This window comes from Gavialis gangeticus, unplaced genomic scaffold (genome assembly GCF_001723915.1).
Source record: "Gavialis gangeticus isolate Ggan-Ray unplaced genomic scaffold, GavGan_comp1, whole genome shotgun sequence".
NCBI lineage: Eukaryota > Metazoa > Chordata > Crocodylia > Gavialidae > Gavialis > Gavialis gangeticus.
The window spans coordinates 4,256,704-4,270,174 of record NW_017728996.1 but is presented as its reverse complement, the minus strand read 5'-3'; the positions used below and the strand labels follow the sequence as shown (position 1 = coordinate 4,270,174).

Sequence of the window (13,471 nt, the reverse complement as noted above, 5' to 3'; positions counted from 1 at the left end):
AGCAGGGAGGGGATGGAGCCTGGCAGGAGTCCCCCCCATGGTCCTGTCCCCCTTCCCAGCCCCCTACTTACCAGCACAGAGTCCAGGTCCAGCATCCTGTGGCAGTGAGCAGGGACTGCCCAGATCTCCAGAGCTCTCCGAATCTTTTCTGAATCGATTCAGAGAGCCTCAAATCAATTCCAACCTCTTAATGGGTCTCCTGATTTGATTTGGATTCAGAGATTCGGCCGCCGAATGGACTGAATCTCCTCCGAATTGAAGCAGCACCTGAAGCTTCTCACAGCCCTAGCTCACAGATGTCCATCAGTGTCATCCTGGGACAGATTCTGCCATCCCTCCTCTGAACTGTCCCCAGCTCCTGGTGATTTCCCGGGTGCCTCTGGTTCTGGTCTTACTGATATCCTCCGTGTTTTGGTCACTTCTAGGTTTGCTTCCCCTGCAGTGATCTCTGGACCTTGAATCCACATGGAACCTGAGGCTGAGCATGGTTTCTTGTTGCAAGCATATTGTATTAGTGCTGTAGGACCTACGCTGGCTGTTGTTGACTTTCCTGGGTGGCGCTGTTGACTTAATCTTGCTTGAGACTTGCCTGTTTGAGAGGGCATCACTTATGATGAGCAGGAAACCTGGGAGTTTGCAAGTACCTCATTTTAAGAAGCTGTCAGCAGAGCACTATCTGTTTAGGGCCCACTGGCTTTGAAACTTGTGTCCTCCACACTTACACAGTGGTCCAAAATAGGACAAAATAGTAACCTTTCCACTGCAAATCCCATGTGTGTGCTCAGGCTTTTGGAGAGGTGGGATCTAGATGAGGGTCAGTAATTCAGGGAAAGGCTCATGGCATCATGCTATTTCAGGCGTACCATCTTGAATGTTTTTTGCTATGGACTTGACGTTTTGCTGCTAAGTGTATTTATATATTGGCTAAAAGGCACTTTAAAGGTGTCATGGTGGCTTCTAGGACCAGTGATGAGTGCTTTCCCCTTTTCCTTATAGTTTCATAGTTTCTAGGGTGGGAAGGGACCTGGGCAGATCATCTAGTCCGACCCCCTGCCATGGCAGGAAGAGCACTGGGGTCAAATGACCCCAGTAAGGTGGTCGTCCAACCTCCTCTTAAAAACCCCCAGGGTGGGAGCCTGCACCACCTCACTTGGAAGCTGGTTCCAGACTCTAGCCGCCCTGACCGTGAAGTAGCGCCTCCTGATATCTAACCTAAACCTTCCCTCCGCCAGCTTGTGACCATTGTTCCTGGTCACTCCTTGCGGCGCTCGGGGGAGCAGGGACTCCCCCAGCGCCTGCTGATCCCCCCTAACCAGTTTATAACAGGCCACAAGATCCCCCCTCAGCCTTCTCTTGTGGAGGCTGAACAGGTTCAGGTCCCGTAGCCTCTCCTCGTAGGGCCTGCCCTGCTGTCCCCTGATCATGCGAGTGGCCTCCTCTGGACCCTCTCCATGCTGGCCACATCCCTCCTGAAGTGCGGCGCCCAGAACTGGACGCAGTACTCCAGCTGCGGCCTGACCAGTGCCGCATAGAGGGGGAGGATCACCTCCTTGGACCTGCTCGACATGCATCTGTGGATGCACGACAAGGTGTGTCTGTATCTTGTGTGTCTTTAATGTCTGTTTCTATTTTCATCCTCCTGACACCCAGTACAGTTGGGGCATGCTGTTCTCTCCAGTTCGCAGAAGAAACTGAAATCACACAGGAGCCTGGGTAGAGCTACAAACCTAGGTCTCCCTGAGAGCCCAAACTGGCACCCTAACCACTTGGCCAACTTTCATCTCCTAATGATAGAAAAATCACAATTTATAATAATAAATATCAGGTTTAAAACAGTTTCTCTTATATTGTGTGTTACAGAAAGAACAGGTGACTCCCCCCCCCCCCCCGAATTCATTGCTTGGCCATGCCTAGTAGGAGTGTTTTTACATTCATTAGTCGTCACAAGGTTTTCCTGTGCCCCTTTAGAGCCCAGAGCAAGATGTGGGCTCTGAGCATTGCCAAGATCAGCAGACAGTTGGGCCGCTTCTGGAGCATGGGATACTTCCAATTTCAAGAGGACGTAAAGCAGAAGAAAAGAGACCCAGGGGAAGTGAGAGAATGCTTGTAAAGCAGCAAGAGAGAGGGGCCTGGGGCTTCAGAGTCAGGGTCCATGCACTTTACATGCTTGCTCACCTCTGGGACTCTCCTGAACAACAAAGACAATGACGTTAGCTTCTGCCAGGCTATGCTTAATGGGCTTTGTGATAATGCTGTAAAGTTACTGGGACTGGGGAGTGAAGCTGTTTTTTACATTCCTTCATACGATGAATCAAATTCAACCAAAAACAGACATCAAGCTAGCTTGTCTCACGAGCCGCGGAGGGCTGTAGGAGTATCTCTCTCTCCCCTTCTCTCTGAGTAGAGTCATGCTAAATGTTAAGGGGTCCCCTAAATTCATCCAGATTCATTGTTACTAAACAAAGCATTTTGTTCGGAGTCTCTAGGACACTCAAAGTAAGGAGAGTGAGGAAGATTATGACTGGAGAACGCAGCCATTTGAACCAATGCCATTTTCAAGCATAATCGTAGGAGGCATTGGCTCTTGATATCGATCGGTAAGTGATAGCCAAGCGCTGGTTACTTGGAGTCGCCAGATCAAATCACTGAGAAGTGCAGTAGGAGAAGAGATATTACAGTGAGGAAAAAAATCAGCCTTTGAGAGAGAAGAGTTTTGGATAGGTGGAAGGAGTAGTAAGGGGAAAAATTAAAAAAAGGCTTCCTGACTGTGGGTAAACAGTAACCACATTTTTTTTTTTTTTGCCTGTTGGAGGCCTGGTTTTTAATCACCCCACAAGCAGTTTTCATTTCTGTAGTAAAATTGCTTGTGGTTCTATTTAATTTGTTTCTGCAGGAGCCAGCTTTGGTGAAGATCTCCCAGGAGCTGCCGGGCCTTTTAGCACAGCACGCACAGCCAGTCAATGAGAAACGATTCCCTACATGGGAAAAATTCCTCCAAACATTTCTTAGTCAAGGTAAATAAGACTGCAGAGTTGCTGTTAAGTGTTATAAGGAGTAATTATACCATATTGTATGCCAGGTTCTTGTTAATCTTGGACCTGCTTAAATATTTCTTTCCTTTAATTTCCCCATTATGTTCATTTAAAAATAAAATATAGGCAGTATTATTCTTTTGTCCTGCCCAAGTATTTGTAATATTTGAGAGTACCTCTCCTGTACCAAACTGAGCACAGAAGACCCAACTCTTTTACTCTTGTATTGCTATAGTGGAGCTTATGGTGCACTTAATTACCTTCCTGCTGATCTCTCTTATTATGTGGATCTGTGGCACCCAAAATTTTTAAGTGCAGGATGAATATCCCACCAGACTTGAAAGAAAGTTGCATATAGTGTTAGATGCCTAAACCACTTATGTCAGGCGTGACCTGAAGAAGGAAACTTGTGCTCAAAAGCTTATCTAACATCTCTCCCAACTACACAGTTCAATAAGAGAGCACCAGAAACAACCTTACTTGTTGCATATTTCCTGGACCATCATGGCTACAACAACACTTCAACACGTCTGGTGGAAGGAGCCCCACAGTTTTGTTAGATCTGATAAACTTCACAGATTTTGGTATTGTAGAGTCAAAGGTATATCGGTATCTCCACCTGAAAGTATTTCAGAAAAATAATACCAGATGTTGCATTTGGGAATGGATTGAAAAATATTATTCTAGCTGGATCAAATACAATATAATATGTAACTGTAAGACAACCCCAAAACGCTGAATAAACCTGGGTATGCATTTCTAGTAAATAGTTTGCTTGTTGTTGTTCTTTAGAAGATATTCCCTTTATCTCCTAAGTGATGCAGTGGGAGCTACCACTGCAGTTCCTATTAAATTTATTTATTCAAGCACTACTTGCAGTGATGTTTGAACACAATAGGTGTCGGGTGGTTGAATTCTGTGAGACTCTGAAAATAGTGGTTTATGAATTCTGTGATTAGTTTGACAGCAAATTCATTTCTCTCTAGGCGGCGTGATAGAAGCCTTTCCACCCTCCGAAAATGTCACCAACCTTACTGTGGATATGCTAATAGAGCCAATGGGAGAGATACGAATGGTTTCATCTGGAGACCAGATCCACGCTGACGGTCCCTTGCAGTCATCTGGCACCACTGTCCCACAGTGCTCCGTTGATCCAGCGGTTCTTAATTCGCTGTGCTTAAAAATTGGAGAGGCTTGCCAATCTAGGGAGGTGCTTGGGTACTTCTCGATTGACTTTGTAACTTTCATCCATCCACAAACAATGGAGCAACAGGTGAGTTGGGCAGAAATAAATGACCCCTTTGTGTATGAGAATGATCGAGGAATGTGTGATGTTCCCACCAGGCTCTCCCAGATGACGCAAAAAAGCTAATGAGTGTTGTCCTTCTGGGAAAGTCTGGTTTCTAAGCAGTGAACCATGTATGTGGAGGTAGGTTCCTTTAGTAACAACGTAAAGGTGAGGTTCTGTCCTAGCTAATTATGGCAGGAAGAATTTTCATCATCGGCAAAGTAATGACTCGCGTGTGTATTTGTACCTAAGCAATGCATGTGGGGCATCCTTGTGTGGGGAGGAAACTAATATCTGAAACCAGTTCCAGAAAACCAAGTGTATTCTGATAATAATAAATGATGGTTTGAAGGGTTTGGGGGAGACGCTGTTTCCCCTAGCGCCCGCTGGCATAACAAGGAGTAATGGGCACAAGTTGATGGAGAGGAGGTATAGATTGGACATCCGCAAAAACTACTTCACAGTTAGGGCGGCTAGGAGCTGGAACCAACTTCCAAGGGAAGTGGTGCTGGCCCCTACCCTGGGGGTCTTTAAGAAGAGGCTGGATGCCTACCTGACTGGACTCATTTGAGTCCCGTTTTTTGTTTTGGGGTTTTGTTGTTCTCCCGCCCTGGCGGGGGGTCGGGCTAGAAGATCTACTAGGTCCCTTCCGACCCTAAATCTATGAAACTATGAAACTATGGTTTCGTGGTCAGAGCTGCAGGTGAGGAGACTTGGTCCCTATTTTCAGCTCTGTCACAGAAAGGCCATGTGACCTGGGGCCAAATCACCCAGCTTCTCTGCACTTTCATTTCTACTAGTAAAGTGGGACTAGTAGACCTGCAGAGACTTCTTGTGTGTTTAACTGCTTTAATATCTGTAAAGTGTTTTGAGTCCTGGGGAGAGAAGCTGCTGTGTAATATATTATTTATGGAAGACACCAGACAGATAGACCAGGTATTGAAATCCACAGATCGGGGACTGTGCAGGCAGTGCCTTGCCACCTGGCACCTCTTTCAGTCACCCTTCGAGTTCAGTGCAAGGCCCTGCAACCGATCCAGTTCTAACGGGCTTTGTGATGTGAACTCTGTCCATTACTGATCTAACCCCCACCAGGTCTCTGCCCAGAAGTGTTTGGACAGTGGGTCTGAAGCACCATGTTAATGTACCAGTTTCTAAGCCCATTCCCTCTTTAGTCCACTGGCTTAATTTTGTAGTATTAAAAGATTAGCGATCTTGGCTTGAAGAGTGTGCCCACCCTCTAGACATTTCTGCTGAAGTGATCAACAGATAAATAAATAGTGCTGCAGACATCTCAAGTCAGATCACTAGGCTTTTCTTGAAGTGCTTGTCCCTGTGTGCAGTCTACTATTTGTTTTGCTTGTACCCAAGACTAGAGGACTTGTGTTAGCAGCACCTTTTAGGTCCATGCATGAAGCCTTGCTCTTCTGTGCTGAGAGGATGCAGGGTGGCATGAGACCAGCCTGCACTTCTCATTGCCCTTGGCCTGAGACACCGCATCGCTTCTGCACTTTTAGTGTAGCACTTCACTTACCTTGTAAGATCTTATGTGGCTAATAGGTTGTGCATAGTTTGTTCAGGATATTCTAGGGGAGTTGGAGAGAATTAGGTGTTAATAAAGCTTCCCTCACAAGGCTGTGCTAATTTTGCAATCTGTGAGCATAACTGATGACCACCGAACTTGTTTGTGCAAGTAAGGAAGAAACATGCCCTGTTGAAGTGTGAGATCTCCTAACCACTTCCACAAACCCACTGTGTAAGTGCTGCCTCACTTTGCCTGTCGACCTGGGAAGGTCACGCTGCCTCTCTTTATTCCATGCACGTCTTGAATCTCTTCCTTGCAAACTGAAAAGCTGCAAACCTAATGTTTCAGAAGCTCGGATTCTGCTGCACATTTCTGCAGCAAGAGGGTAGATTCTCTGGCTAGAGATAGGGCCCTGGCAAAGGTGCTTACCCCTTCCCAACTGCCTAAAGCCAATATCTTGAACTTTGCACCACATCCTGAAAGTCGGTGCACTTGTGCTGTGACCAGTTGTTGGAGTGAGCTTCAGAATAGGATCTTAAATATGATCACACACCCTCAAGATCTGAGTACCTGAAGGCTGGTGCCAGAGTATCAGCTGATCTCAGCTGTTGCGATGATGGGTGCAGAGAAAGGTGGCTCTTTCAGGAAGTTAGAGCGTCATAGACTTAGATTTCCAAAGGCAACTTTCTGAGCAACATCTAGAAGCAAATGTGCTGGGAAGCCAGAGTACCTTTTTGGAGCACTGGTCCACCAACAGGAGGCAGAACTGAGCAAATGGGGTGGATGCGAGATCACCAGGCAGACGTCTGCCCGACCAAGTCCTTGGTCTGGCTGAGTAATGGGAACTTGTAACAAGGTAAAATTGGAACCACTCAATTGACCTTAGCTACCCCTGCCGTAGTCTGCAAGTCTGTCAGCAAAACTTCAGTCAGCTACATTAAAGACATCTGACAAGGCAAAAAGTGATATAATAAATCAAGCAGGGAAAGTGTAGGGTCCAGAACACAGTGCTGCCTACAGTGGATGAAAGAGCACAAACGGTTGGGGCTACAGTCTCTTCTCGACCCTCAGAGCAGTCACCGGTGTACGGGAGCACTGGGGAAACCACAGGAGCTTGGATGTCCCGAGGCAGCAAACTCGCACCCCACCAGGTACAGGTGAGCTACCCTCCTTTTTGCACATTTTTGCAGTGGGTCTGAACCAGCAGATAGCAAAGGAATGGTTTGCAATGTGTGCTGAGAACGGTCCTTCTCTTTTTTTAAACTTCAGTAATTTTGTAGTTCTTCTGCAAGGGCTCACAGTGCAAACATCCCAGCTAATTTTACTCACAACCTTCACTTATAAGCAATGCTTCCATGCTAAGTCTTGTTCCATATTTCTTTTCTTTTCCTTCTGGTCAGGATGTGGCTGATCAGCCTTGGCAGCATCATGTGACAAACTATTGATCTCCTCTTGTGCTGCTGATCTCATCCTCTGGCTTTTGTTCCATGTATAATGTTGGCGCTCTCTGTCCTAATGTGATCTCATAAATTCTTCCATCATGCAGACACCCTAAAAACCAAATTCAGAATAGTCTGAGCGTGTTATTCTTTAAAAGAGAGGAAATTGGGTTATTCGTTTGAAAGGTGTTTTGAGATGTAAGGATTTTGGAATTTCACAACATGCCAGCAAGGGGCAGTTATAGGGGTTGAAAAGTAATGATGTGGCTAGTATACAAGGTTTTCTAATGCCTATTGTACCTATACAAGGTACTCTAGTGCCTATTGCTTACAAATACATGCTTTCAGAATTGGGGTATGTATCCATCCATATACTAACACTGGATCCCAATTAAACTAAAAATCTCGGAGCCTGTGCCTGGTTACCTCCCAAACTGCTGGCGTGTCTCCCTGTCAGCGGGCTGCTTTGCAATTAACTCTTAAGTGTACAAACATTTAATTATCGAAGCAAGTTTGTTGTCTCCCAAGGGGGCTCAGATTAGGACTTGTAGCAAGTGCCAGTGCATTTATTAATATGTGTAGTTAATCAAGCAAGCTGTGCATTATGGCTGGGCTTTTCAAAGGAGCCTGCGGGAGTTGTGCCCCAGTCTGTTCAAGTCTGCCTTCCTTGAGCTTCTTTGAAAATCCCAGCCTGTGTGTGTTGTGTGCGGGGGAGGAGAAAAGACCTAAATAGAGGAGGCATATTTTAAGCCCTGTTGGAGGCATCTGTTGGCAAAAGAGGTCATATTAGAGACCGCTGGTGTTACAATTACATTGAAACTGAGATATCTGATGATGAAAATTAATCCTGAACGGGAGACCACTAGAAATATCTGACCCAAAAAATGTATTTACAGAAGAGACATGAGTAAACTGTGGATGATCCCCCCATAAAACTTCCAGTCTATGGAAGGGGGCCATCCCAGCCTCGTCGGGGTTCTGCCATTGACTTCACGGGAGCCAAGACATTTCACCCACATACACAAGCATGTCTCAGATTATAATAATGCCGTGACACATACTCTGCCATAAACCAGGCAACAAAATGAATCGGCGCTGCCTGTAGCTCTTATTATCCCTGTCTTTCTTGCCTCATTCTCCTTCCCTTTCTTCCCATTGATTGTACCTTAATATTTCCCGTGTTTGTCAGCTTGCACCACAACTTTAGCATTATTTAAGCACAGTTTTTTAAACTTAATTAGATATAGAGGCAATTAATGAAGCCATCTGTCTTGTTGTGAGAGAGAGATTACACAAAAGATTGTGCTTCTGAAAGCACTATTTTTTGGCAAACAAGAAATCCTATTAGGCTCTGAGAACATTCTTACACTAATTTCAGAAGTGCCCATTTTAATGTAGTAGCTGAGAGGCTGGAATAAATTTTCTGGAAGTACTGTATGCCTTGGCATCCTTTCAAAGTTATATTTTACAGAAAATATCAAATGATCTATTGTATTTTCAGCAAAACAAAAAATTAAATATATCATTGAACATCTGTTACCAGTACAGTCTAGTATTTAAATACTTTAAAATCCCTGAAACCTTCATAAAGATATAAGCATCTTTTATATAAACATGGCTCTGTAAGCAACCTGAAGAGCCAGATTTTCAGCTGAGGCTTAATTGGGTGCAAATAGGCACACACTTTGCACATGCGCAAGAAAACCCTGCATTTCCTCACTCAGGAAACACATCTCCATCTTCCCCAGCATTTACCTTGGGTGCATGTCTGCAATGAATGCTTTACAGGCACACAACAGGTGCACCTGTATTTTTTGAAGTTCTGAAATGTTCCCTTCTGAGAACCATTTACAAGCCATATTTTTCTCTTCTAAGCACGATATAAAATCTTTTGCTTAAGTTTTCTGGGGGTTTAGCATTAGCAAAGGATTTCTGTGCAAGCTCCACATTTTGCCATATTGTTATGCATCTCATTTATGCTGCCCCTGCATTGAGTTGTAGTAGCAGCCAGTCGCAAACAGATGAATCTCCACATGCTGAGTAAATGACAACGAATGTCCATCACACGTGAAAAGCAGTCCCAGGTTAGTCCCCCTTGCTGGCTGATTCTGCGGAAGAGCCAGCATTAATGCTGCATTGAGCAAGTCATCCAGATTTGGCTAGAGGTCCTTGCAGAGCTCCTTGATGGATGCACAAGTGTATGAGCCAGATGGTGACTGTCATGTGCAGGGAGGAGGAGATGGAGAGTACCAGGAGCTTTCTCCCTTCTCATCAGGCCTGCTGCGGAAACGCCTGTCACAGGCAGCGGCTGCGCTTGCAGAGGTACCGTTCCTCCCAAGCAGTCCCTGGAATGCACGTTGACTAAAAAGGGGGTAATAGTCTCCCCTCTCCCTCTGACTCTTGGCCATGACGCCAGCTGGATGCCAGGGCAGGAACATGCTGCATCTTCCAAACACATGAGGAAGGCCATGAAGAGCTCAAGCGGCGAAGCCAATGGAGCAGGAAGCAATGCGCAGTGCGATGAGCGCCCTTCGTGGGCAGCAGGGCTGGCACGGGATGCAGGTCAGGTCTTGGGGAAAGCTAAAATGGGAGGCAGCGGGTGGGGGTCCTTTCAGTCCTGAATGTGAATCAGGGTCTTAGGTTCGTTCGCTGAAGAATGAAGCAAGGTATGAGGCCTATCCCTGAATGCACCCCAGCCAAAGTGCTGCAGTAAGGGACGGGCGAGTGAGACGGCAATGTGGCAAAGTCACCGCACTGCCGCTAGCCTGTTTGGTCTGCTGGCTGGAAGGGACGGAGGACACAGCTACAGACTTGACGTGGTTCTCGGCCTGCTGCGGCATCCTCCGTCCACCTCGGACTAGTCCCAGTGAATCGCCTACTATGGGGAGCCTCTCAGCTTCTTCCATGATCATGGAAAAAACAGAAAAGCTAGGAGCACGTGATGGGGGAAGCTGAATCAATTCTCCTCTTGAACTTAGATGGTCTGAATAAACTGACATAGGCCAACCTGCACATCAGCCTCTTACTGGGAAGCTGAGCCTGGGGGAGAGTTTTGCATCTGTGTAATCCCATTGACTCTTCACACACACGGTTACTGCAAACACTTGGGAGGATCAGGGGCATAGATCTCTTTCCCCACTATTCTGACAGAGCAGCATTGAGAGACCTCTGAATCAGGCTGTTGGGATCAAGACTTTTCTTCACCAATCCATCATACCTTGCACCCTAATTAAGGATTAATTTAAGAGCTAAGCACTACGTATGTAAGCAATAACAGTTTAGATGCAGGACACTTCTCAAGAATTAATGCCCAGCTGGGAGGAGTTGGGAGGCCAAACTGTCTGTTGCTTTCTGATCCCCTGCAGAGAATGAATGCCTGCCTCACTGGCTAATAACGCAAAAAATAGGGTGTTTGCCTCAATGGGAGGCATCTATAGCTTATCAGATGCCCCTTCTTTAATGATCCAGCCCAAGCAGAGGAATTCTGCACACCGGTGGCCTTGTGTACATCAGTGGTTCAACAGTCCCTCAGCTACCCTGGGGAGGACTCCCATGGTAAAGCACTGTGTAGAAGCGCCATTGCCTCCCCAATGGCCAATTTTGTTAAAATGACTCCAATCCATTGTGTGTGTGTGTGGATGCATATCAGGATTTAGAGAACCTATCCTGGCGGTCTTCAAAAAGTGTCTTGACGCCCACCTTGCTGGAGTCATCTGGCCCTAGCGCTCTTTCCTGCCCAAGTGCAGGGGGGTGGATCTGATGATCTCGTGAGGTCCCTTCCAACCCCTAACATGGATGAACGTAGGAAAGGAATGGCAAAGTATCCATAAAAACTTGGTTAGAAATGGGATTAAAGTGAATTATTTTGGAGAGGAGTCACTAATAAAGAGCAGCACTCTTACTGTGCAACTTGTACACAAAGAGGAGTTCCTGTGACTTTTTCATCAGAGACTTCAAGTATCAGGGGGGTCAAAAAATCAGCAAGTCCTGTATTTTATAAATAAAAAAAATAGCAGTTTGTAATCGAGCCTTTGCAAACACGGTCCACAACAAGTTAAGGCTTAAGTTGCCAAATCCAGGCTTAAGAAGTTTACGTGACATTATATATGGCAGGGCTCTTTATCAAAGATCTCAGTGAACTCTGCGTAAAAAAGATCATTGAGATGCAGCCGCTACTTGGAGTGGAAAGTATTATTCTCGCCACGTTTCAACTCTGCGTCATCATTCAGGAAATAAAGGGAAGAATACCTTGTCTAACTGCTTCAGAAGAAATTATTAAGTAGGCCAGTACCCGGTGGAGTTTAGCTGGAACACCTCACCAAGGGGTGACAGCTCTAATCCTGTGGAAAAAAAAGTCACGGGTTTGTAGGGATAGTATTGCTCAGATTCAGAATGTGGGTTTAATGACTCGCCCAAATGATGTTGCTCCTCCCTCGTCCTGCTGCAATGGCCCGAGGGAACGGTGCCATCTCTTGTGTCATTAATAGCAATCCCTGCAGCATCTTGGGTTTCCGGTTGACCCTGCTCAGCTTGAGATCTCATGAGATCACACAACAGCATGAGCGAGCGCTGGATTTTTCTTACTTTTTCTGCAGGTAATCTATACGCTCACATCATTCCCCATTAATAAGCACTGCTTCATATTCATGCGGTAAAACTCAACAGCTTCTTCCTGTTTACTTTATATGTGCCTCAGCATTTATTTACCCCTTGTGTAGTCAGTTATAATCTCCGGACCAAATTCTGATCCAGGTTGCCTGGGTATAAATCTTCAGTGTCATTACTCGAGTTTTGTGCTGATTTAAATGAGCACAGAATTAAGCTTCTACCTGCTTTATGATTCGTTGGTAATGATTACATTTTAATTTCTCTTAGAAAATCTGAAAAATCGCATGTCTGAAGCATGCTGCTTCTGGTACTACGTAAAAGACTCCTGCAGAAGGACTTTGCTGATGATCCCTAGCACCTGAGTGTTGAGACTTGCAGAGTATAAAATGTTAGTATATAAATTATAAAATGCATAGTGGAACAAATATGAGTCAAAAGGGCAAACTAGCAGAGGTTCTGCAAGGCACCGCAGAATTTTTTTGAACAAAACAATAGTGAGAGTTGCCAAAATATGGAATAAGCTTCCAAGGGAGGTGGTGTTGTCTCCTTCCTTGGAGGTAGTTAAGAGGAGATTGAACAGACACCTGGCCAGGGTCACCTGACCCCAGCACTCATTCCTGCCCAGGGCAGGGGGTTGGACTGGATGATCTAACATCTATGAAACAGAAAATTGGAGGCTGACGTGAATATAGTTGAACTTTCAAAAAATGGGCACCAGAGTTGCTCCTAAGACACTGTTAAAGGAAACTAAACGCTCTTCAGATGAGAGGTGAAATACTTTCAGGGATTTGAATCTGGCTAGGAGACAGCAAACAAACAGTAGAAACGAATAGTCAATTAACACGGCAGAAGCTTCAGGATATGGCAGAAAGAACCTGTGTTGTTTAATAAATTTATGATGTGGAAAATGGGATGAACAGCAAGTTGGCCAGATTTGCAGACAGTGCAAAACTGTGTGAGTTAGTCAAGGCTAGCTCTGATTTCAGTAGGACAACCACTGAGCATAATTAAGGGCAGCAGAAATCTGGCTAGCGCTCATTGGATGGGAGCAGACTGGCAGTGGAACTGGAGTTTGGTGAAAGGCAAAGTACTGCCCAGTCCGGGGGATGATGGAAACTGTTTGTGCACGGCACCGACTTCCAGATTAAAGGTAACAGCTTGGGAAAAAGTCGAGATCCGTTGCGTGTCAGACAGAGAGAGTAGTGGCCAAAGAAGCAGAAAACAGAAGACCTACTTTTTAATAGGTAGATGAGGGAAAAGCAGGCTGAAATATTAGAAAGCACCTGTACTAAACCAAGGCATGCTGTTGCCTGGAACGTGGCTTTCAGTGGTCCCTCTTCATCTTAGGAAACATGTGGCAGAAACTGTAGAGTTCAGAAACAAGAAGCAAGACCAAGCAGAGCCATGAAAAGGCATCCACGTGAAGACGCGTTCAAAGGATTGAAACTTGAAGGAGAGGAATGATAAGAAAGGACACGATAAACATATGCCAAGTTATGACAGTGGATACTAGATTGAGTAGGTACTAAACCGGGCAGAATCTCCATATTCAGGAGGAAGAGGGAGTCCATGAAAATGG

At 45.6% G+C, this 13,471-nt stretch overlaps 1 protein-coding gene across 5 annotated transcripts in view; it reads left to right on the top strand.

The window, feature by feature from the left end:
• IQCH (IQ motif containing H) overlaps nt 1-13,471 on the top strand; it is a 137,196-nt gene that overhangs the window by 74,534 nt on the left and 49,191 nt on the right. For all 5 annotated transcript variants that reach the window (XR_002095135.1, XM_019503950.1, XM_019503947.1 and 2 more), the window contains 2 exons: nt 2,894-3,014; nt 4,019-4,305. Coding sequence is in view for 4 of the 5 variants with exons in the window: in XM_019503950.1 (XP_019359495.1) it covers nt 2,894-3,014; nt 4,019-4,305 (408 nt within the window). In the remaining variant the exon portion in view is untranslated. The remainder of the gene's footprint in view (nt 1-2,893; nt 3,015-4,018; nt 4,306-13,471) is intronic.